The following is a 26,832-nucleotide window of genomic DNA, read 5'->3' on the forward strand; positions in this document are numbered from 1 at the left end:
AATATTTTTGGCTAAAATTTTTTTGAGAGTACTATACTTTTACATGTTTCAATTATAAATAAAAATAATTTTTAGTTTCCAAGATATAATTTTTTTAAAAAGTCACTTTTTTTACCTGCAAGACAACAACTTAAGAAATTGTTGATTTCAAATTGTAACAGTTGTTTTGCAAAGTATGCTGCCCTCTTGTATTTTCTGTGTTATCTTCAAAAAACACAAAACAAAAAAAAAATAAAACAAAAGTTTAACCACCTTCACACCACAGAATCAAGCAATCAAGTTACACAAATTTTCAAACACCTCACCTGACACAGAAGTACGATTGCGCGAATTGGTAAATATAACTCCGCACGACCACGCAACTCGAAACACAAGTACGCAAACACGGTTGCGTGAAGCGTGGCTCGCAATCGTGAAATTTACGAGACTTGCTCGACCTGTAGATTCTTGTGTCCTGGCCGTTTGTATGACAATGTGCAGTATAGTACAGTGAGTACAGTAGTACTCACTCTCACTTCATTGATGGAAATTTCACACTTTCACTTTTGGTGAAATGTATAGGTAATAGTTTGTTAAAGAACGGAATATACCTAAGCAAAGTGCATATAGATGCATAATATTGCATATGTTTGCCCAATTCAGAGAACTGCATATTTAAACTAAAGACGATTTATTTTGCATACATATTTAAAACTCCACACCCGTAGACAAATTCGTAGATTTCAAACAAACCTTTGACTGTATTGGAAAAAATAAATTATTTACAGAAATGAAAAATCAAGATACAAAATCAATTTCAATGCATCTTTACCTTTTACGTGTACAAATATATAAAGAAAAATGTCTGTAACGAGGGTAAGATTGCTTCCAGGGCCCATAATTACAAGATATACATAGAATACGTATTAAAGCAGCAAATCATTTTGAAGCCATAAAAACGTTGTATTAGATATTCAAAATGACTCACATTGTTTAACTGAAAGCCAAAAACTTTTAAGTAACGTACAAATTCCTAGAGAACTTATGTTCATAAAAGTTTAGCTTTTTACCAGATCTAATAAAGTCAAAAAGGAAAGTGATTCGGTTAATGTTATCGGTTAAGTGATTCGGTTAACATATTTTCTGTCTTTGTCAAAAAAATCCGGAAATACAGGTATTCAAATTAGGAATAAATTAGAAAATGTATTAGAAAAAAATGAGAGCTTCGATATTTTGAGGATGAGGACAGTTGTTAGATTCCTAATTCTTATAATATCAGTTTTTGTGTGTCATTTTATTTGTTTTTTACTTTTATTTTTGAGTATTTTAATAGACATTTGCATATTTAGGCAAATTTAGAAAAAAACAACTGAATACTTTTAATAAAAAGTAATACGGTAACGCGCATATTTTGCTAATGTTGTGTTGCCTATATTTCGCTCTATCGGGCGCAACTCAATATGTAAGCTGTAAATAACTAATTGGGCAACACCGCATGAGATAACTATCACTTGTAAAGCTGATTACTGATCAGCTGTATGAGTCAGACGTAAATTCTATGCGCCGGCGGATTGTTTTGAACAGATTTTAAATAAATCTGTAAACAGTTACCAATTCTACCGAAAATACTTAATAATTTAACTTTTATGCATTATATCTAGATATTTTTAAACGTTTCCTAGTGCGAGTTCTAGCGTTTTATCGATTTATATTACGAGAAACGATGACACACACACTTTGAAGAAAATCAATAATACAACTACCATGAACTAAAAACTACAAAATAAAGTAGTAATTTAACGAAAAATGTTGCCGGACCCTGAAGATTTTAATAATATATTTCATGAAGCTTATAAAGTTCTTCCAGAACATGCAAAGTAAGTAGTACCTGCTTTATTTTATAGTACTTTCTCAATAGGTACCTCCGTGTATGTGCGCAATTTTTACTCTGCTTTAAATCCAATGATATGAAATATTTGTCTGAAAGTCCAATCAAATAATAGATTTATTGTGTAATTTTATAAAAAATATGTCAGTATTGTTCTGAATGTATTTTCTTGTGGTATCTTAATACAATTTACTCTAATTTTGTTGGGAATAATAGTCCATTCACTTGCGGAAAAATATTGCAAAACCTCCGATAGCAAACATGCCAAAGAAAAAAAGTGATATTGTGCCGTACCTATGCTTTTGCTCTGTTAGTCCAGGCTGTATGCTTGTCCCCGTTAGGATAAATTATTCTGATTCGTTTTTTTGCACAAACTTATACTCATAAAGAGATCCTTATAACAAATCCAGAGGTGCCAGGCGGTACCGCGTTCGGAAAATTGTTTAAACAATTATTTTAAACAAATTCAAACAATCAATTTTTTCAATTCGGACAATTTTTTTTTAGATTTTTTGGGTCATTCTGAGTAAAAAAGGTCTGTGATTTTTCACTAAACTCGATTTTTGTGTTGAGTTATACGCGATTTAAAATTTGAAAAACGCGAAAATGGCCATTTTCAAGTCTTAGCAACTCGATTAAAAATTGTTATTATGAAAGTCGTAAAGTGACCAAATCAAGATTTGAAGCCCCTCCTACAAGATCCTGTAATGATAATAATTATTAACAATGAGCACTAAGCGCGTATTGAGGCGCCCGTCCAATGAGTGCGAGAGAGATGCACCATTGGACGGCCGCCTCAATACGCGCTTAGCGCTCATCGTTAATAATAATTAAAAATAACAACTTTGTAATAAAATAATTATTGTTGTTCTGAAGCTATTTTTGTGGCATTTTTGCAATTAACTAGTTTTGATGGGAAATAAGCCATTTAAAAACAGATCACATGTTATGTTTTTTTGTGACTATCTTTCAATAAAGTCGTCCCAGGAACTCAACTCATAAATATTGGCAATATCATTTTAAAATCTTCTACTTTGTATAATAAATTTCTACTAAATGTATAATATATGTCTGAATTGCCGATATAAATGAGTCAGATTAAATAAATTATTAGAAGAATTTTTTTACTAAGCAGCAACATTAATTAATTAATAATTAATTAATTAATAATTAATTAATTAATTAATTAATATTTTTTGTATTTTGACAACGGCACCCGATTTCGGCGTGGAAACGTTAATAAAATCATTTTTTAGTAAAATTGTGGCTTATTTCCCATCAAAACTAGTTAAAATAATTATTGACAATTTCTTTAGGATCTTGTAGGAGGGGCGCTTTAAACTTTGATTTGGTCACTTTCTGACTTTCATAATAATAATTTTTAATCGAGATATTAAGATTTGAAAATGGGCATTTTCGCGTTTTTCAAATTTTAAATCGCGTTTAACTCGACAATAATCCATTTTAAAGAAAAATCACAAGAAATCCTTTTTTGCTCACAATGACCCAAAAAATCTAATAAAAATTTAGTCAAAGTAAAAAAATTGATTGTTTGAAGTTGTTTAAAAAAATTGATTAAATAATTTTCCGACAGCGGTAGGGGAGAGTTGGACAAAACGGGATACCATTCTTGTTTATTTTTATTACGGAAAAAAATGTTAAAGAAATTATCATATTATTATTTTTTATAGGAATAACATGTATTGAAGCACACAAAAAACATATTTTTAGCTATTTCTAATAACTGGAAAATAGTAAAAAAATATTTAATAAAGTCCTGCACATCCCGTTTTAACATACCACGGTTGGATAAAACGGGATAGGTTCACAATATTTAATTTTTTGCATAAAATTAACTAAAAAGTATATTTAAGTAGATATAAGGCTGCAAATCAAAATTTACCTTTGAAAAAACAATATCTTTATTAGTCAGAAACTTAAAAATAGGCCTTTTTTGTTTTATTGCAAAATGGGAAATAAGACCTTTTATTTAGGACTAGGTACGTATATCAGAACAAAAGTCACTAAAAATATGTTGTTCTATTCTGCAGTATGAGAACACGCCTTATCGCTATTTAAAAAAATTATAGGCCAACAAATAATTAGGTGGATAAAACGGGACATAAAAAACTGTATCCCATTTTATCCAACTTATAAGTGTCCCGTTTTGTCCAACTCAGACATTTTTCAAAACAAAAATAGCTCCTGCCTAAACGTAAAAGTAAAATTAGATAGACTACACATGAGAATATTCGTTAATGAGTGCTTAATTAAATATAATAGTCACCGGAATTATACGTTTAGATATGTAGGCAATGTAATGTAGAAAACAACGCACTTAAAAGTACAAAGTAACTAAAAAATAGAGTCAAACAATTCTAAACACAACAACTTTTCATAAAATAGTGGCATCGAGGTAAAACGAACTGAGAATGTTTAAGTGATGACTGAGAACAAGTTTTCGTCGTTGTCCGATTGATAGCAGCACAGGGGCGGCCAGTCAGGGTAGGCAAGGTAGGCGCCGCCTAACCTCTTCAAATGTACAATAATAAATTATTTATTAATATAAATTACTTATTTCAAAACTGTAATTTATAAATTTTTGATACAATACCTAAGTATCTAAAAATCTAAAATAATACAAAGCTACTTTTTAATTGATCTCTGAAGTTGTAATAATTATTGTACGCTCCCCGTAGCGTAGCATTACTACGACGGCTATACCCTAGGGCAGGCTCTCTAAAAAGTAGCCGAACAGAATTCACATTTGTCTCACTATTTACGCTAAGCACAGCGGTTGTATTGTCGCTTGCCTGGCCGTGTATTTTCGGGCAATAGGTAGGCTAGATTTTTTTGAGCCTTTGACATTGGTTGTGCCGAGCTGCATCTCGGAACTGCCAATTGCATGTTTTAGGATCTTGACTACCAATTCTGAAAAAAACGAAAAGTTCGAATTTTGTCCTGAAATTTGGTATGTGGGGTTAGAATAATATTTCTAACAATTTTTCCAAAAAACTTTTTGCGATATCTCTAACGCGAAACAAAATATTGAAAATTCGTCCTGTTTGTGAATTCGCAGTAGGCCGCGTTTAAAATTTAAATTTCAGTTGACTATCGTAAAAAGTGTAAACCATCAAAATGAATGACTGCAAAATTTCAAATCTGTATTTATTTTGATAGTCGAAATATAAGGGTGTTTTCATCTTAAATGCACACACTGTATACAGGGTGTTTGGTAAAGAATGGGCCATAGCTTAACACTAGATTCCTGAGGTTAAAATATGTCGATTTGAGCTAACTTACCTTAGTACGAAAGTTGATAATAACCGAAATACAGGGTGTCAAAGTTAAAACTGTTATTTTATTTATTCTTGAATATTTCCTAACAGACATGGGATAATAACACAGAATTTGGTAAGCGGGGATTTTTTGAGACGGGAAATCTAAATTCGCTACCAAAAATGATGTATTATCCAGAGGGCGCCACATACGTCTTTCAGCGCTCATTTAATATGTTCAATTTTTTTATTACCCACTCTACATACTTTCTAAATAAAAAATTTATTCTGTTAATATTTTTACTTAAAAAAGGTATGCTACATTCATCTCGCTAAACTTAACCGTTTTCGAGATAAACGCATTTTAAATCTGCGAGGCAACATAATTTTTGCATATCGTTGTAGTTAGTTACAGTTACACCCGAAAAATAACTCAAAATCATAAAAATTTACAAAAATGTATCTCAAATTTCTTCAAATGGAATTTGCGATGCAATGACATAAATATGAGAACTGGCACAATTATTATGGTTTCAAGTTTATTTTTCGGGTCTAACTACAATGATATGCAAAAATTATGTTGTATCGCAGACTTAAAATGCGTTTATCTCGAAAACAGTTGAGCTTAGCGAGATGAATGTAGTATACTTTTTAAAGTAAAAATATTAAGAGAATAAAAATGTTGATTCAAAAACTACGTGGCGTGGGAGATAAAAAAATTAAACGTATTAAATGAGCGCTGAAAGACGTATAGGCCCTCTGGGTAATAGATCATTTTTGATGGCAAATTTAGATTTCTAATCCCAAAAAACCCCGCTTAACTACCAAATTTCGTGTTGTCTGTCAGGAAATATTCAAGAATAAATAAAATAAAAGTTGAAGTTTGACACCCTGTATTTCGGTTATTATCAACTTTGGTTACCTTTGGTACTAAGGTAAGTTAGCTTAAATCGACCAATTTTAAGCTCAGGAATGTAAGGTTAAACTATGGCCCATTCTTTACCAAACACCCTGTACCTATATAGGTATGTACATGTACATATTATTATACACTATATGTGTCGCCTACTCGGATACTGAGGTCACGAGCCGCCACTGTAGCAGCACTAGTTGGGTCTCTAGGCCAGGTATCCCGTTTTATCCGACTATCCCGTTTTATCCAATTTCCGCTACCTACTACCTACCGCCTGGCACCCTGTGGATTTCTCTTTTTGTCTTTGCACAAGTATAACTCTTAGGTATATTGCTTTTATTAATTTGATATTTTTTAGTTTAGCTATCTTATAAATGAAGCACCCAATACCTACATTTCAGCGGATAATTTCAAATAGGATAACATTCAGATAATATGTTTAATTTACAGTCTACGTAAAAATCCGTGTTTTGTATATCCCCAATAACTATTATGTAGTAAATTATGTACCCTCCGCGTCAAAGAAAACGGGCACCCAAAAAATTGGTCATTTTTGATGTCTCGTCTCTCCTAAATCTGTTGACCGATTTAAGTAATTTTTTCAGTACGTTATAGCCTTATTCTTTACAATATCGCTGTACCTAATGTTATTGTTGCTAAAGAAGTAAATTTTCATTGTATACCGGGTGTACGAATCAAACTGTGTTTTTTTCTAAAAGTTCGCAACACCCTGTGGAATATTCTAGCACTTATAAAATACTGAAATTAAAACGCAACTATAGCCTTAGGTTTTCTAAACATTCTGTTTTTTGATTCATTCGCTTATGTTGAATAATACAAAAGTTAGGTAGGTACTTTAACAACTAGCCATGTTCTTCATCAGTACAGGGTGTTTCTAAATAAGTGCGACAAATTTTAAGGGTAATTCTGCATGGAAAAATAATGACCGATTGCTTTATAAACATTTGTCCGCAAATGCTTCGTTTCCGAGATACGGGATGTTGAAATTTTTCTTACAAACTGACGATTTATGGAAAATCAAAGACAGGATCATTTTCACTATATGCGACGGTCGAGCTGTAATGAAACCTTTTTGACTGAGAATCACGAGAAAAGACATGCTATGGTGCATTTTGTAATGAATTCATAAACCATGAAGACAATTTTTGGTCTAACGATTTGGTCTAACATTTTCCGATAAATAATTGTTTTAATCATATAAAATATGGTCGAATAAGATTTTATATGTCGAGAAATCATAGGACACATTGAGCCCCGTGTTCTTTAATTTACTCATGACTCATGGACGAAACAATCAAAAGTGTCGAAAGGAAGGCGATACGGAATGGGAAACAAGGAAGAACTGTGTTACGCAGACTACTCAATATTGATAACCCAAGATGAAGATGCAAAGACTAGTCTACAGATTTAACATAAAAGCAAAGAATTTAATCAGCAAATAACCAATCAGGTAGAATATAATAGAAATCGATAGCATCAGTATTAAAGAAATAATGGAAATAAAATTAAAAAAAGGTAAAGTTTAAAATGGTATAGGTACCTTTTTATTTTTATTTTAGGAAATAAAATACCTTGAAATTACACTTAGACAAGGCGAAAATGGCGGTTTCGTTAGAAAAAATATTCCCATGAGATTTTTTTGTATAATCACATTCGTGAGACATCCCAGAATAAGGTTCAAGAAGTCGCCTACGTGAAAAGTGGTCCAATTTTTTTTAACAATTTTTTTTAATCAAATTGCAAAAATCAATATTTTTGACCCGTACAAATTTTTGTTAGGTTTTTGGACCATTCTGGACAAAAAAGGTCTCGTATAATTTTTTTCTAAAGTTGATCGTTTTCGAGTTATAAACAATTTAAAATTAAAAAAAAAACGAAAAATGGCGATTTTCAAGGATTAATAAATTGGTTAAAAGTTATTATTATGAAAGTCAGAAAGTAACTAAATGAAAGTTTAAAGCCCCCCCCCCTACAAGATCCTGAAGAAATTTTTGTCATAATTTTATTACTAAGCTATTATTTTTAAGTAATAATAATGAGCGCCAGCACGTATTAGGCGGCCGTCTATGGTGAGTGCGAGAGAGATGCCATTCCGGCAGTCCAATGGGGCATCTTATTCGCACTCACATTTACAGCCGCGTCAATATGCTCTTACGGCTTATTGTTATAATTAAAAATAACAGTTTAGAAAAAGATTAATGACACAAATTTCTTCAGGATCATGTAGGGAGGCTTTAATCGTTGATTTAGTCACTTTCTGACTTTCATAATAATAATTTTTAACAGAGTTATTAAGTCTTAAAAATTGCCATTTTTGCGTTTTTCAAATTTTAAGTTGCTTATAACTCGAAAACCATCAACTTAAGAGAAAAATTACAAGAGACCTTTTTTGTCCAGAATGGTCTAAAAACCCTAAAAAAATTTGTCCAGACTAAAAATAATAATTTTTGCAATTTGATTAAAAAAAATTGTTAAAAAAATTGGACCACTTTTCTCGTGGGCGACTTCTTTAACCTTATTCTGGGGTGTATTACAAATGTGATTATGCAAAAAAAATTCATGGGAATATTCTTTCCAACGAACCCGCCGTTTTCGACTTGTCTAACTGTCCATCTATGGAAACCTGAATAAAGAAGTGAGAGATCAAGTACAAAAAGCAAATAGACTGGCAAGATGCCCTAATAACCTATATGGCGAAACCGACATATTAACATTGAGATGAAGTCAAGAATGTATAAAGCCAATATACGACCAATAATAACACATGCATTATAAACAAGACTCAATATAGCTACAGCACAAAGGCTACCAAAAATGGCAGAGATAAGTCCTTAGAAGAATTACAGGAAGTACACTGAGATATCGAAAGATGAGTGAAGACATTACAAGAAAATGTACCGTTCATAACTACCGTACAAACTAAAATAAAATAAAATAGAATAATCACATAAGTAGGATGGGAAAGACTCGAGTGATCAAAATAGTAAGAGATCTACCAATCAGTAGAGATGTATGGGACATCCGTTCAAAAGATGGAGTGAAAACCTTCCATAGGGGTATCAATCTGCCGATGAACAAGCACAATAGCTTATAAAGAGAAAGGAGATAGAATATTTGCTGATCATTTTTGTAAATATTGTTCTATGTGTGACCTTCACTGTTACTTATATAATTTACTGTGATATCATTATGTCACCCGACTGTTTTCAGCTCCCAGCCTAACAGACGCCGAAGATGTTTACCAAGTAACCTCTTTTTATACAATTATTTATGCACCTGTGGTTGATTGATTTATGAGGGACCCTAATTTAAAGAAAGATCTTGATCTAGTTGTTTACATACCTTTTTCTAATAATTGTTCTTTTGTTATTGTACTAGTAAATTCGATTTTACTTTCTTTAAGTTATTATGTAAATACTCGTTTATTCTGGATAATTCTTTTGTATTCGAGATGATCAAGCATTGTATAAATAAGAGGGATTTTGAAATTAGCAGTTAGTTGTGAATTTGAAAACGTCGCGTCGGTATTTTGATATGTAACGGGCGCGGTATATTTTTTTGAATTTGTAATTAGATTAATTAGTAGATTTAGTATAATAAATAAATTAGATATCGTAGTTTGTAAGATAAAGGATATAAATTCAGTGTTTCTCATTTGTTTAGAAATAAGTTATTAAAAATAAATAAAGTCAACTAAAACTAAACATTAGTGCCTAAGAGATAATAGAAAAGTCAGTTTTGTAACAATACCTATCTTTTTGTCTGTAATTTATAATATGTGTATTAAATTATTTATTATACTTATATATCTCTTTCTTTCTTTCTTTGTGCCTTTTTATTATTTCTTTTTGCATTTTCTGCTCTGTCTCTATGCCTATTTGTATCTTTTTACATATTTTTAGTCGTTTTTACCCGTATCACCAATAATTGTGTTTTTCTGTATATTAATAATTTTAAAATCAATGGGAAAATACCCAATAGCTGGCTGTATACCATAATTAAAAAATCATACAGAAGTAAAAAACTTCGTTTGTACAATGGTATAAAAAAGTTTATTAAAAACCATTAAAAGTCATCCAAAAGCATTCGCAAAACGTTTTCGATCTAGATCAGATCATCTTCAGTGCCTAGAACGAAGTATTTCCACGTTAGAATGAATTAACCTTTTGCATTCATTCTAACGTGGAAATACTACGTGGATTTTAATAAACTTTTTTATACCATTGTACAAACGAAGTTTTTTACTTCTGTATGATTTATTAATATTTTTCTCTATACAGAGAGAGTCTGTAAAGAGGAATAAATTCAATATCTCAAATACTAATTGTTTTTTTGGAAAATGCTCAGACCCGTCGATTAGTATTTCAAATTGTCCTTTTTGACATTCAATAATAATATATACAGGGTGTCCCAATTTAGAGATATTACGTCATCGTCGATTTTTTTAAATGGCAACACTGTCATTTTGATAGCTAATTTGATAGGGTTTGTAAAGTTATACATAACTGCAAAATATCAAATTTTTATTCTCTACCATTTACAAGATAATAGAAAATAACAAAGTTATATCTGTAATTTGGAATATATTCAATAATTAAAATACTAACTGTTTTTTTGAAAAATGCTCAGACCCGTCGATTAGTATATCAAATTGTCATTTTTGACATATAATAATAATGTATACAGGGTGTCCCAATTTAGAGATATGACGTCATCGTTGATTTTCTTAAATGGCAACACTATCATTTTGATAGCTATTTTGATAGCGTGTGTAAAGTTATACACATCTGAAAAATTTCAAAATTTTATTCCCTACCATTTACAAGATAATAAAAAATAACAAAGTTATGAAGAAGTAATCAAATAATAATTGAATTTATTTATTTCAATTAAGCAAATGCTCATAACGTTGCCCATTGACAATTTGACAATAATTGAGGGCAACATTATGAGTTTTTGCTTAATTTATTGAAATAATTAAATTCAATTATTAGTTGATTACTTCTTTTTCATAACTTTGTTATTTTTTATTATCATCTAAATGGTAGAGAATACAAATTTGAAATTTTGCAGTTGTGTATAACTTTTAACAGTTATTTTTTATTATCTTGTAAATGGTAGGGAATAAAATTTTGAAATTTTTCAGATGTGTATAACTTTACACACGCTATCAAAATAGCTATCAAAATGATAGTGTTGCCATTTAATAAAATCAACGATGACGTCATATCTCTAAATTGGGACACCCTGTATACATTATTATTATATGTCAAAAATGACAATTTGATATACTAATCGACGGGTCTGAGCATTTTTCAAAAAAACAGTTAGTATTTTAAATATTGAATATATTCCAAATTACAGATATAACTTTGTTATTTTCTATTATCTTGTAAATGGTAGAGAATAAAAATTTGATATTTTGCAGTTATGTAAACTTTACAAACCCTATCAAATTAGCTATCAAAATGACAGTGTTGCCATTTAAGAAAATCGACGATGACGTCATATCTCTAAATTGGGACACCCTGTATACATTTTTATTGAATGTCAAAAAGGACAATTTGAAATACTAATCGACGGGTCTGAGCAATTTCCAAAAAAACAATTAGTATTTGAGATATTGAATTTATTCCACTTTACAGACTCTCTCTGCATATGCTTTTTTATATAAATATTTCGTCTTTTTTATTTAGAAAGCGCCTGGAATGGAAACGCCTAAAAAAGAAGTCAGTAAAAGCCCGTTACAAACAGAAAAATAAATTCGATTCGCAATGTGAAAATGATCTGCAACTGGCACCCGAAATCGAACTCCCCGGAAACGCATCTGCTTTTGCCGTATTTGCTTCAATACGTTTGGCAGTACTGGATAGATGGATGAAACAAGCCAGTCAAGAATACCTAAATAGTAGCTGTAGCGCACCTTCCCAAGATCAAAGTGAAATCGAAAGCGATACTGAAGACAATTCCCAAAGTACTTGCTATACTGCGATTAAAGTCTCTAAAATAGTTGGTCTTGGTTTGAGATCTGTCTTCGAGTTAATCAAAGAAAGCCGCATTACACATCCAGTATTGTGCACGAAAGCATTAACTGCGTTGTTAGATGTTCTGCAAGGACAAGCTCCGGAAGCATTGAAATGCGAACCTCCAGATGTAATCGATTCTCTCTTTGAGTTACTGTTAGACTTAGCTACTCTCCACGGTCCTGAAAGCTTCGTTCCAAATGATGGAAGTCACTTTACAGCAGTAGCTTGTGCTTGTTTATTATCATTGGTTGTCGTCAAAGGAGACACTGGAAAATACCTTTCTGCATCTGCAGCTTTATTGATGTGCCCAAGGGCCTTATCTCTGCAGAATATTCAGGTATGTGGTATTAAAATAACTTTATTATTTCTTTATTGGTGACTTTCTGAAGTCTAAAAGTTGTTTTTCTGTGCTTTCTAAGTTTCGGGAAGGCGTTTGATAATGTTAGACTCATCAGGTTTTATTAAAAGCTGCAACTATTGGTCGAAAAGATGTATGTACGACTTATTTCTAAAGTTATTGGGGTACGTATACAGGGTGTCCAGAAACTCTACCGACAAACGAAGACAGAAGTTTCCTCAGATAATTTTAAGACAATTTAACCCAACTCATCTAGTCCGAAAATACTTCCTAAAGGAGCTAGAGCTATTTGAAGATGGCGTCTGGTAATTATTTTTTCTTAAATATCTCCAGAACGCTTCTATTTAGAAAAACAAAAATCGGTGCACATATTTATCTTCTAGAGATAAATCGATTACATCTATTGCACATTTCTAGTACCGGTCATAGGCGTCCATTTTGGGTAGGGAAACAGTTATATTATTGAATAACTTTTTTGTTTTTAATTTTTAGGCATTTTTGAGTCTGGATTATTAAAATGTAAGGTATTTTAGTAGATTTAGTACTAAAAGTTACTCTTACTTTAGGTCGATAGGATACACCGTTTTCTAGAAAAATCAATTTGAAAATTTTTCGTTCTTTGAATATCAAAAAATAATGAAAAAAAAACTATTTAGAAAAACGAAAACTGGTACGTTATTTATATTCCAGAGATGAATCGATTTCATTAATTGCAAATTTCTAGTACCGGTCATATGCGTCCGTTTTGGGTAGGTTAACGATTATTTTATCGGATAACTTTTTTGTCTTTAATTTTCAAGAATTTTTGACACTAGATTATTAAATTATGAGATATTCTAGTACTAAACGTTACTCTTGCTTTAAGTTGGTAAAATACACGGATTTTTTTGAAACATTTTTTTCAATTTTTTTTCAAATTCAGGAAACGAAAAATTTTTATATCGATTTTTCTAGAAAACGGTGTGTCCTACCGACTTTAAACAAGAGCAACTTTTAGTACTAGAATACCTCACGTTTTTATAATCAAGTATCAAAAATGCTTAAAAGTTAAAGACAAAAAAGTTAAGCGATAAAATAACCGTTGCCCCACCCAAAACGGGCGCCTATGACTGGTACTAGAAATTCACAATAGATGGAATCGATTTATATCTATTTAAATCTGTGTACCAATTTTTGTTTTTCTAACTAGAAGCTTTCTGAAGGTATTTAAGAAAAACTAATTACAAGACGCCATCTTCAAAGAGCTCTAGCTCCCTTAGGACGCATTTTCGGACTAGGTGAATTTGGTTAAATTGTCTTAAAATTATCAGTAGTAATTGCACAAGAGCTCTAAAATTATTGAATTTTTCCCGAGTGACACTTTGGCAGTTTTAATTTCACGATGCGAAGGTGAGTGAAATTATATCAAAGTTTCACGAGGGCAAAAATTATATATTAATTTTAGAGATCGAGTGCAATTTGTTGCGATTATTTCACGAACAAAACTGTTCAAAACTAAAATTTTATTGTAATTTATTTATGTAAGTACAAATTAGTACATTTAAACACTCAGTTGTTATAAATATTTGACGGTTGAAAGTCATCACTTTTATAATTTTGAAAACATTAATTGTCATTAATGTCACTGAATGTATTTTTTCATAGCAACGAAGGGCATCTGACGTAATATACTTGACGACGGGAAATTATCAAAAATTATGAGTTTAATTTTTATTTCTGTAGCTTTCTATTGGTCAGACTCTCCTATGAATGAAATAATCTGAGAAATCTCCTATCTTCGTTTGTCGGTAGAGTTTCTGGACACCCTGTATATTATAAACGTATATATTAACGTATATACAGTTGAGTTCGGGAATATTTACCCGTACGTCATCATTTAAAGTTAAAGCATACGAAATAAGTCGATGATAAGTCGGAAATTGAAATTTACTAAACGCAACAGCAAGTCACTTAAGCCTGGGTTTCCTCGAAAGCGGCACCGACAAACTGCGACCGTAGCACTGCGATGAATTACGTCAGATTACGGTGAAAAATTCAAGGTTCTTCACTGCGGCAATGGAATGTGCAAGCTCAGCAAGCGGTGGCTTCCAACGCATCCTTGGAAACCAACGCTATTATTTTGCATGGTACAGTTTTTTATGATGTCATTCATCGCAGTGTTACGATCGGAGGTTGTCTTACGTATGTATCTAACGCTTTATTATTTACACCATAAGGTTTTAGTTGAAAGAAGTTGATATAAGAAGGGGGGTGGCAAACAGGGATATATTATTTTATCTCCGCTTATATTAAACCTGTACTCGGAAAATATATTTAAAAACGCACTACTATTAACTTAAGAATATTTTGTGAAACAAAAATTATTTTTAAATATTATTACTTTTATATTATGTTTGTTTGATTTTGTAACATTTCTAATTTGTTCTATTTCTAGATGCCTGCCGTACTATCTTCACTACAGAAAAGTGTGCATGGCGTACTCTTAGGCAAAACGATCAGACCAGACTGGATAACCCATGGTGTACCCAATGTTGCCAAAATCAACTCATTCCACGTTAAATTTCCTAGTGAATTAAATACTAGTCAAATCAAAGTAAAATCTTTGGCGTATGATGGACAGTATTTATACCTTTTCACCTCGAAGGGTTTGTTGAAAGTTGGTAGTGGATATGGTGGTACATTGAAAGGATATGTTGTGCTATGGAAACCCGATTTCTATCCAAATGAAAGTGGAAGTTTGGTGTTTTGCAATGTAAGGAACTTTTACCATTTTTTAAATAGAAATTGGAATAAAAAGTAGGGAGTTTCTCCTTTTTTATTTTATTACGTTGAAATACATCTATGAACATTTTTAAATGAAAATATATCATGATTCACACAAACGTCACTTATAATTTATATATTATGAGCAGTTAGGGAACAAAGGGTACCCCTCCTTAAATATAGACAAAATGCTCTCACTCTCAGAATTCAATTTTTTTAATTTTTTGCTTTCAAATGGATGATTCAATTAGAGGTAGGTACACTTCGCGTCAAAAAAACTGGTACACTTTTTTTTCCCAATGTAACCCTGTGTTCAGACTGGACACAATGGCTCGTGAATCACGGCGTTGTTGCCAGCACAGATAATGGAATTGCCCTAAATCTAAATACAAAAAATAACGTTCAAAAATCATGGTGGTGAATCGTAAAACGGGCCATAGGTAACTCAATGTAAAATTCTAAACTGTTAAATCCCTGCTTCCCTAATCATTTTACAACAAAAATCATGAGAAGCTATTTGTATGGGATTAAAATCTGTATTAAAAACAAAAGCTAAAATTGTTCTAGGATTTAAACACATTCCAACATTTTGAAAAATACCTATGCCACAGTAGGCATGTGTGTAAAAGTTAGGCCCACGTTATTATTTATTCTTTTTCTCATGATCATCTTTCAGTGCGTCACAGTTTTTCGATTTCTTTCTAACGCATTAAATTGTATGTGACAGAAAAAAAGACACGTCGGTGATTACTTCTAGTTCTGTGATTATTCTAGTTGTCGATAGATGGCGCCATAATTAAAAAAAATAATTTTTTTAATTAGATAATAATATTACAAATATAATCTGTATAATTTATAAGACTATACAAATCAAAGAAAATACCATTTTATAAATGCAAGAAACACATTTGATTTGTTTTTATTCTAAATTGAAAATAAAATGTGACAACTGTCAGATTTAACTAAAATGTCATGTTAGAATAAATGTCATAAATGTGTATTATCACGGACTTACCCTTTTTCCTATCATTTGTGACGCACTGAAAAATGATCATGAAAAGGACAATACCTTATTGTTCGCACACTATTGACTGAATAAAACATCTTTATTATTATTACTTTCTCCTCAACTGAGGCTATCTTATCAATTTTATTATTATTTTAAACAAGAAATGATAAAATAAAAATTTTGACAGTTCAAATTGTCAATATTTATAATAACTTCACTGTGACGGAACGCAACCGATACACATTATGGTAATGTGTGTGGCCTAACTTTGGCGTATTTCTGTGAAAAATTCTTATTATATTTCTCATGATTCGAAAAAAAAATGAATACATTTAATAAAACACATTGAACATTTTGACAGGCGACATTTTCCACCTATGTGCTTAATATTTCAGCAGTTTCGAATTTTATTGTAATACATAATATTTAAGTTTCACAAGTGTTTACTGTAAAAGTTATTCATTTTGTATTAATTTCAAATTTTAATTTTTCCAGTGTGTCTTATTTATTAGTATCCCACAACTCTACGAGAAACCCTTCACATTTCTCGATTTTAAATTAAACATAATAATTTAATGTCATGTCTAGAGTTATTATGTGTCATTCATATCATATCTGTCATAAATTATATTAGAACACGAATTAATTTATGGGTACTTAATTGAGATGATGGAACATTACAAAATTAATAAGAGAATTTTTTAGGATGCATGTTTAAATAAATGTGACTGACTAATCGAGAATGCTCGATGTTGTTTTAATTTTTAGTAAACCTACTAAAAACTTGCGGTCTGCCGCACAGCCCTGCTTTTACCTGGTTTGTTATAATATTTTAGTTGAACTGGCAACGTTGCCTAGAAATAAGAATGACATATGTGACAAGACCAATTTACACAACTAGAAAAACACGATTTTCGGTTATAAGACTTGTACCAGTTTTTTTTTGACGCGAAGTGTACCTACTTTTTTCACAAAGAGAAAACAATGAAAAAATTAATTTTATTTAAAAAATCTTAATTATCGTACAAAAGAACCATTCTTTACAATTACTTCTTAAAGACAATTTCTTTTAAATGTTGGCCGTGACTGCGGTTAACATGGTCCATTCTGAATATCCAATTCTCGATTACCCGTTCGAGCATTTCGATTGGTATTTGATCAATGACTCGAGTAATGTTGGCTTCCAATGCCTCAATCTTAGCCTGTTTTGTTTATTCTTATAGACTTCGAACTTTTGGTAGCCCCAAAAGAAAATCTAGGCGGCCAATATACTGGTCTGAAGCGTGAAATAAATTATTCACTGAATCATTCCCGCAGTAAAGCCATGCTTTCATGGGCTGTATGGCAAGTGGCGCCATCTTGTTGGAACCAAATATTGTCAAGACCACGAGTTTCAATCTCAGGCACCAAATAGTCTGTTATCATGGCACGATAACGGTCTCCATTCACAGTAACATTTTGCTGGTTTTTGTTTTAAAAAAATATGGACCGACGGTTCCACCGGCCCATAAACCCCACCACAACAGTTATTTTTTCTGGATGTAATCTGTAATCTGGACAAAGACTGTATAAAGAAACACAGGTACCAATAAAGCAAAGTAATGAAATAATAAAAACAATCATCGTATAGAGACCTCAGAGATGGCGACTGGAAGAAATGAGTGCCGTGGAAGACGAAAACGGCGAACTAATAATGGGAAAAAGCCGAAGAAGATGAAGACACCAACTAGCTTATTTCTAATTTGACATGTCTGCGGATCCGCTCTGTTGGATGCAGCACGGTTTTCTAGATCCAGGATGTAAAAATAACGCTGGATCCAGCTGGATTGCTGTATGCTGGGTCCAGCAATTGCAATATCTACTAGATAACATAAAATATAGGTTATTGATTATGTATTTTAGAAAGAAACTACAACGTTAATGCGGTTTTATTGTTTCATATAGTCAATGAACCTCTAAATATGAAAAAACCGCTGAGTGCTACCATTTAAAGGGGTGCGCTTTTGAGAAAGGGGTGAATTAGTCCCTAGGTACAGAGCGAATTAGAGTGAGTTCTATGCACTTTTGGTACAAACACGTCTACAGTAAAATTGTTCCAGATTAAATTTACTATCAAGGTATAACATTTTAAAGTCAAAACTATTTTTTTTTTACAAAAATATATTCAAATGAAAAGCAACAAAAAACACGAAAGGTAGCAAATTTGTTTATTGCCCCGGGGATATAGTTATAGGCATTGCTTCACAGAAAAAAAAACTCGTCCTTTCTCTTTAAAATAGCGTTTGGTAGAAGGCTCAAGGCTCTATGATTTACAGTTTTCAAAATATTATTTTACAAAATTTGCCACTCACAGCGATTTTGGGCCATTTTCCTTGTTACTTCGCAAACATTGTTCGCAAACTTTTTCTTCGCAGCTTTAGGTATATGCAATGTTACATTTGATAGGAAGAAAAGTGAATTATCTTTAAAATGATCTATTGTAGAAGGCTATATGACTATTTTTAAGCAAGATATGGTTTTTCAAATTGTATACTTTTAATGAGTTTTGATATATTTTACGATTATTTTTAAATTTGTCATTATAACTTATTTTATTGTATATTTAGGTATTTTTTTTATATATACATTGTGTAATAAAAAAGAAAGCTTATTTTCCTTACTTTAAAATGGTATATTGCAAAAAATTCTAGGACTATTTCTAAACAAGAGCTTTTTCAAAGTGTGACACATGCAATAATAGATCCCACTAAGTAGGAACCATATGGAAAACTTTTTATTATTAACTTTATGAAAAAAGAATATTCTTTATAAAACGCTCTGCATAGTCTAAAACCTAAAATGCAATTATCAGACATAAAGTGTTATCAATAGTGTACGAGGTATGTTAAAAAATATGAATTTTGCTCAAGAACAAAGTACCTTTATATTTCACAATATCGAAAAGTGTTATTAAGAAAAGTTATTTGGAATTAAAAATTATGTTATAATGTTCAATTATATTCTTCTAATTGAGAAAAATTTAAAAAAATTAAATTTTTTCTCAAATTGCAGATACTCTGGGATATCCTACGGATATCTTGTTTTAAGATATTCCTAGAATTTTTTGTAATACACCATTTTAAAGTAAAGAAAATAAGCTTTTTTATTCCACAATGTCTATACCTAAATGTATAAGAGAAAAAGTCATAATGAGAAATTAAAAAAAAATAACGATAAACATAAAAAATCATTAAAAGTATAAGACCTTGAAAAATCATAACTTGCTTAAAAATAGTCGCACAACCTTATGCGATAGACAATTTTAAAGGTAATTGACTTCTCTTTCTACTAAATGTACCATTGCATATACCTAGAAATGCGAAAAAAGTTACAGAACAATGTTTGCGAAATAATGGTGAAAATGACCCAAAAATGCTGTGAACGGCGAATTTTGAAAAATCCTATTTCGGAATCTGTAAATCCTAGAGGCTTCTACCAGACGTCATTTTAAATAGTAAGGATGGAAGTTATTTTTTGCTCAAGTAATGTCTATACCTATATGACTGTAGAAAAAAGTTATGGGGCAAAAAACAAAATTGCTTTCTTTCGTGTTTTTTCTTGCTTTTCTTTTAAATATATTTTTGTAAAAAAAAATATTTTTGAATTTAAAAAGTGATATTTCGATAGTAAATTCAACCTGGAATAATTTTACTGTAGACGTGTTTGTACCAAAAGTTCATAGAACTCACCCTAATTCACCCTGTGCCTAGGGACTAATTCACCCCTTTCTCAAAAACGCACCAATTTAAATGGTAGCACTCCGCGGATTTTTCAAATTCAGAGGTACATTGATCATATGAGACAATAAAATCCCGTTAACGTTGTAGTTCCTTTTAGCTATCTTATTTTGAACATAATTAATAGCCTAATAGTGTGTATAACATACATTGATTAATTTTGTTTTTTTTTTTCTTTTAGTTTAATTTCTCGTTTTTGTTTTTTGTAACTATTATATTATGTTATAACTCAAAATATTTTTATTTTTAGGGTAATCTATATTTAAAATTAATCGGCAGAAGAGGTGGAGAATTTCTGATAGTGGAGAGATCCAACCTATTAATATCTGGATCAGTTCCTCTCCACAACAGAGACTCATCTGCGACTGTTGTCTTTTCGGATGGCGACTATTTAGGAGTAATATCGCCAGCTAAAGATGATGGCTTTGTTGTAAGGATGCTTAATCAGAATATATCACCAGCATCATTGGTCAGTGAATTGCCACTAAAGCTCGCAAGGAAATGCGTAGACGTTTTTGGGGTTTCTTCATTTGATGAAGAAAACGGAACGTACACGGTGAATACGGGCAGCGAGGAAGAGATCATAACTATATGTACTGGAAAGGAGTTCGGTTTGATTAGAACTATCACGGGAAAGGTAAGCATCAGATTTATGGATGGATAACGTCATTTAATTTTGCCCTATCAAATGCCTTTTTAGGGTCCACGAAACACAAATATGCCGGTTTGTTGTATTCTAATGATTCCTCTTGAATATGCCTCATTATGAATATAGAGTCGGTGCATGATCTTCCTGACGTAAAACCTTGTAAATCTATTAATTTTAGGTCTTATATTGCGGTAAATCTTCAGCTCTTGGAATAAAACAATCGGGCGTTAGAACGGGAAAATGGTCTGAATTGATAATTACAAAAGCTCCAAAAATCAACCAGGTTGCCATTGGACATGATGGTCTGCACGCAGTTCTTTTGACAGATGATGGGTCTGTATTTTTTACAGGTAAGCTTTTTTTAAAAAGCATTTTGTCGCTTTAATTATATTTATACTTACTATGAATTCCTCAAAACTTATTGAGAGTTATATTTATTGAGCCTAGTTTACTTCGGGAAAAATTCACAATTCGGCATTTATGAATACTGAGTACGTGTCAGTACACTCATATTTCAAATGCCTTCAGCTTTTTCGATAATGCTCACGTATACAGTGATGAGCGCGCTAATAACCGGCAAAATAGCTTAAAAGATGGAAAACATAATACATTGCGAAACAAAAAGAGATGAAACTAGTGGAGGTGGAAATTATCGTTATAAACGTCTAAAACAACATTACATTACATAGTTTCCCACCTTTAGACGTATCAGAGGAGTTTGACAACTGTCACTGTGACAGTAGAATTTTATAAAATACTCCTGTCACAGACGTCTAAAAGTGGGAAGCTATGTAATGTAATGTTAATTAATACGTTTAACGATAATTTCCACCTCCACTTGTTTCATCTGTTTTTGTTTCGCAATGCATTATGTTTTCCATCTTTTGAGCTATTTTGCCGGTTATTAGCGTGCTCATTACTGTATATCCCGCCTACAGCAAAGCAGTAAATGTTTAGTAGTTGGTTACTATAGTCTATTTTTAAACCAAGAGGAGTAATTCAAATTTCCCGCGCCGTAAAGCTTGTTTGTAATTGGTCCAACCTCAGGCAAGCTTGGCAAGCTTACTCTTCTGTTACCAAATTTTGACACTAATGCAATTTATAAAATTTTGACACTATTGTCATTTCATAGGTTAATTAAGTTAAATCAGCGATTTTTTGTATTTTCTGCGTTATTCCTTTAACTTTTAGATTTTTAATCTGTTTTTATAATTATAAAAAACAGTTGTTTTTAGAAATCTTTAGCGACGTAGTCATCATCACGTAGCGCTACAACCCTGGGTGGGTCCTGGCTGACTGTACAAATTTCTTCCAATTTGTTCGGTCTTCCATCAATCTAGGGTCAAATGGAATGTTCATTTTTTTGGAGATCTGATTGGATGTTATCTCTCCATCGCATTCTGGGACGTCCGATTTTGCCTGTAGGAATCTCCTCCCATACCAGTCTTTCAAGTCTCTCGTTATGAAGTCTGTGCACGTGGCCTGCCCATCTTAGTCGCTGTGATTTAATTTCTTGGACAATATCGGTGTCATTGTAGAGTGCTAATTCGATGTTGGTCCTGATCCTATACTGGTTTGTGTTAATGTCGTGATGAGTTCCGAAAATTTTTCTAAGAATTTTTCGTTCAAAACGTCTGAGATTTTCTTCGTTTGATTTGGTCATGGTTCACGTTTCGCATCCATATGTTAGTACAGGTCTGACGATGAATTTATAGATTTTGATCTTGGAACTTCTTGTAAGATTTTTTTATTTTATAAGCTTATCCAGTGCGAATAGACAGCGATTTGCTGATTGGATTCTGTCTTTTATTTCTTCAGTAACATCGTTGTCACCTGTGATTACGGCCCTCAGATACTTAAAACGTTGTACTCTTTCGAAATTGAAGGTGTTGACCGTCACATTTTGTCCTATCCTGTCTCTTCGTGTCGTTCTATTTATACACATATATTTCGTCTTCTCTTCATTAATTATCAGCCCTACTTCGCTTGTTGCTCCTTCTACCTTGTTGAAAAGCGACGTAGTATTAGTATAAAAGTCCTTAGCGACGTAGTATTAGTATAAAATAGGTAATATTTATGGATTACGGTCAAAGGCCGATATGATCAACCAAAAAAGACGATGTATTTGGTGATATTTCTAGTGACTTTCTTGTGTGTAAATCTGTGTTTTTAATTTACTCCCCTTGGTTTAAGAATAAAGCTTAGTTAGTCTTATTTTTATTGGAATATATTTTGCTACACTGGAGACTGGAGGATATTGCTACACATGCTTCTAACCACTTTTATTAAAAACAGCAAACAATATTAAAAATTAAAACGCTTATTATCAACTCTAATGAGTGACGTCTAAAACATTCTAGTTTTTACCTCTTCTTCTTTTTAGTAAAAAGGACCTTTTCCTTATGGAATAAGTCTTAAGGAACTGTCGTAATAGAGCTATTCATCGCTTTTCTTTTGTTTAGTACACTTGACGTATGACGTAGACATATTATACGTCATGCGTCATACGTCATTGGTATATCCCAATTTGTATCCCAATTATATATACCAATCGAGAATGACGTAAGATATATTATACGTCATACGTCAAGCATACTGAACAAAAGAAAAGCGATGCATAGCCTGATACTGCTCTTTACTTTATAGTTATTCGTCTCGAATAGGAGAAATATAATACCAAGGAGTTAGACAAAGAACTTAAGGGGGTAGGCGCAAAATCTTGGTACAATGCTATTTAAATACATTAATTTTTTTCGAATCCTGAGAAAGCTATTTAATATTTTTGAAAAATTTAAACGCAGAATGAAAGATTACATTTTTACCGAGGGCAAAAAGTCCCTTAGAATAAACAAAAAGTTTCTTTTGAAGACAATATCGAAAATTAAAAATCACACTACATTTTCTCTTTTTGTTTTCGCCCCTGTAACTTATTAAAACAAGCATCGACGTTTTGAGGAACTTTCTTTGGCGTTTTGAGGGTCCTCGGTAATAGTGTAATCTTTGATTTTGCGTTTAAATTTTTCAAAAATATGTATTAGTTTTCTCAGGATTCGAAAAATGAATGCATGTAAATAGCATTGGACCAAGATTTTACGCCTACTCTATAAAGAAAAATCGAAAATGCTTTGAGTCCGTTCGGAAAACTAACATTTACATCTAAAACAATTTACAGATTCACGTTACATAAAATAATGAATAGAACCCTTTTAAATATCAAATCAAAAAAAAGAAAACCATAACTTGGTTTGGGCAGGGGATGATTGCGCCGATTTTAACCGAGGGACGTTAAGCTGAAGGCATGATTGCGCCGAACAAACTCAGAAGGTTCATAATCCCTGGGTATGATTGCGCCGTCTCGTCTCCCGTGGTGCTGTAACTCTAATATCTTAATACCCTCCTTCTGGTGACTGTAGTATCGCACCGTAAAGAGTAAGACCATTAATAGACGAAGCTATTTTCTTGCGGCATCTTATGCAATTTACTATTTAGGTCAGAATAAGCCACAATTTAAATTTGAAAATAAATTTATTTTTCGTTTCAATTCCACTTGGGAACTTAAACAAATTTTGTTTTTGAATACCTACTGCTGATTAGGTCATTAGATACGAAAATTAACTTACTCACTTAATTATCTATATCTACTTAGTCCGAAACGGTTTATTGTTACTTTTATAGTTATTTAATGTATTTTATTGATGCTTTTTCGAAAATAAAAAACAATATTTTGAAATAAAAGAGAAAGTTACTTTCAAATAAAAAACAATGGGACATTTATATTTCCATTGCATCAATTATTCATTACGCACATAATATGGTAAACAATTAGTTATCACTTGTTTTTAAAAATGAGACTTAATTTTACAAATGAGATATCTAAGTACCTAATTGTTAAAGAAAAATAGCTATTTGCATACTTTTACTCCCGAGAATGAAGTTTTTTTTCACCTTTCTCAAATAGCATGTCATTTTTAAATAATTTATTTATGTAATTAACTAACAAAATTTATTAAGGAACTAAAACTACATAAGTAGGTACAATATAACTGTCAACTGTCAAATATACGTCAAATTATTAATGTAAACATTGTTAAATCAAAATAACAATTTACTGTTTTTTTGCCATTTTGCAAAATACAGGGTGTTCTATAAATAAACGTTAAGATGTATAGATACTTACGTAATAGAAAATATAATATTGTATAGGGCGTCAATAAGTTATTTTATCAATGATATACCATGACGTCACTTTTACTTTTACTCCCTAGGGAGTAAAAGTACTTTGTCTCCCTAGGGAGGAAAAGTACGACTTTGCTCCCTACAATCAGGTAAGTAAATGTATGTTTTCGGTAGAAGTAGGAGGAAAACATATTTTTGTATGGATGCTATACAATGTGCAACTTCTCTCACCACTTACATACAATTAGAACTAACAATTTCTCATGCCGTGAGAAAAGTCGGCCATTGCAGTGAGAAATATTTTTTCTCGCGGGTTCTCCGCCCGTTTTCATACATATGATCGCCGTTTCCATGGTAACATGCACAATATAAACACAATTAATGTTGTCAAACATAATGTGTTGAAGCAAAACTTACCAGGAATTACTTTTCAGAACTGTTCAAAAATAACTGTTAATTAGAATTTTAATGAAATAGCGTATATAAATTTTAAGAATATGTATTAAATACCTACATAAATATGTATTTTATTTCAATTTATGCATATAATATACCAAAAAGCAACTAAATTATTTAATTTTCAAGTTTGAACTCTTGACAAAACCTCATCCATAGAAAAAGTACAGTGTACAACACATAAGAAAATGACATATTTCTCCCTCGCTAAATGTGAGAAATATGTCTTTTTTTCTCACTTGTATGGTCGAAGCGAAGATCGGTGGGATTTGCGCATTTTATCAATGAAATTCGATATTTTTAAGACATTTCAGAAGCCGCTACTATTAAAAGGTTTTAATAACCCATTAATCATTCAGAATTAGTGACGGATATTAGTACAGTTAAAATAATTAAGACGATAACTGGACGATAATAATTTAATGAGTGAATTTTAAAGTTTTTTCTACTTTAATGACAAAAAAAGCAATCTCATTAACAGAACCCAATTAAAAATTATTTTGCACATCATATTTGAAACATTATTTGGTTAAAAAAATTTCATTTTTGTTGGCCAAAAAGTATATTAATTTGTCTGGACTAAATTACAGTTCTGTTTATGTTAAAAGGGATATGTTACTATCAACATTCAGACAGTGTTGCCAAACTGAATTTTGTTATTTTAAGTGTAAATTTTTCCAGCGATCTCCGAGGGTACAATACAATATACTATTTTAAAGTAACGATGTTTGACCTAAATTTTTATTTTTCAATGAATGTTTATGGACAATGGTAAAATTAAATATCTAAAAAAAAATAATATTTTCTTTCGTGTTTTTTGTTTTTCTCATTTTCTTAATATTCCCTTCATATAATTTATTAAAACTGTTTTCTGTTAATACTATTAGGATTTTTGCATTTTACTTAGTTTATTAGCATATTTCCTATTTTTATTGGGAATAAGTCACAATTTTACTTTAAAATAAGTTTATTTTGACGTTTCGATTTCCAGTACTCTTAATCTCAACCTTACTTCAGATAAGTAATTTAATCCTACATCAGCTAAAGTAAGGTCTTTAAGAGATAAAAAAAACTACCCAAATGTGTAGATTAGGCAACGGATAAAAGCAGAAGACATAATCAGTGCTTGATTTACCACTAGGCCGACTAGGCCGCGGCCTAGGGCCGCAAGCAAAAGGGGGCCGCAGGTTTTGTAAAAAAAAACTTTTTGGTAAAAAAATTTTACTAATTGAAATGCAATCAGTAAAAAATTTTTAAAATAAGAGAATGGCTATTCTACTAAACACGTGGTACGGTATTTTACAAGGTTTTGACAAGAGTAGCAAAACATTAAGTGCTACAGACTTGAATGTGACTTGCAACATACAAATCTCTAAAGAGTATGCATTGAGTCTGAGAGACAACTTTGATTCCTATGAAAAAAGACGAAAAGAGTTGTCTAAAAATGAAACCTAACGTATGTTACTAAAGTTTTCGAAAAATTTTAGATTTAAAATTATTATTGTTAGGAAGCGTTGGATCAAGTTGCCATTGGAAACCA

The 26,832-nt window shown here is 31.6% G+C and overlaps 1 protein-coding gene across 4 annotated transcripts in view; it reads left to right on the forward strand.

The window, feature by feature from the left end:
• Positions 1-1,527: 1,527 nt before the first annotated feature.
• LOC126889923 (E3 ubiquitin-protein ligase MYCBP2) overlaps positions 1,528-26,832 on the forward strand; it is a 743,799-nt gene continuing 718,494 nt past the window's right edge. For all 4 annotated transcript variants that reach the window (XM_050658657.1, XM_050658658.1, XM_050658659.1 and 1 more), the window contains exons 1-5: positions 1,528-1,856; positions 11,776-12,442; positions 14,898-15,215; positions 20,262-20,648; positions 20,839-21,010. In XM_050658657.1, coding sequence (XP_050514614.1) covers positions 1,786-1,856; positions 11,776-12,442; positions 14,898-15,215; positions 20,262-20,648; positions 20,839-21,010 — 1,615 coding nt within the window. In that variant the 5' untranslated portion in view covers positions 1,528-1,785. The remainder of the gene's footprint in view (positions 1,857-11,775; positions 12,443-14,897; positions 15,216-20,261; positions 20,649-20,838; positions 21,011-26,832) is intronic.

Source organism: Diabrotica virgifera, chromosome 8, assembly GCF_917563875.1.
Source record: "Diabrotica virgifera virgifera chromosome 8, PGI_DIABVI_V3a".
Lineage (NCBI taxonomy): Eukaryota > Metazoa > Arthropoda > Insecta > Coleoptera > Chrysomelidae > Diabrotica > Diabrotica virgifera.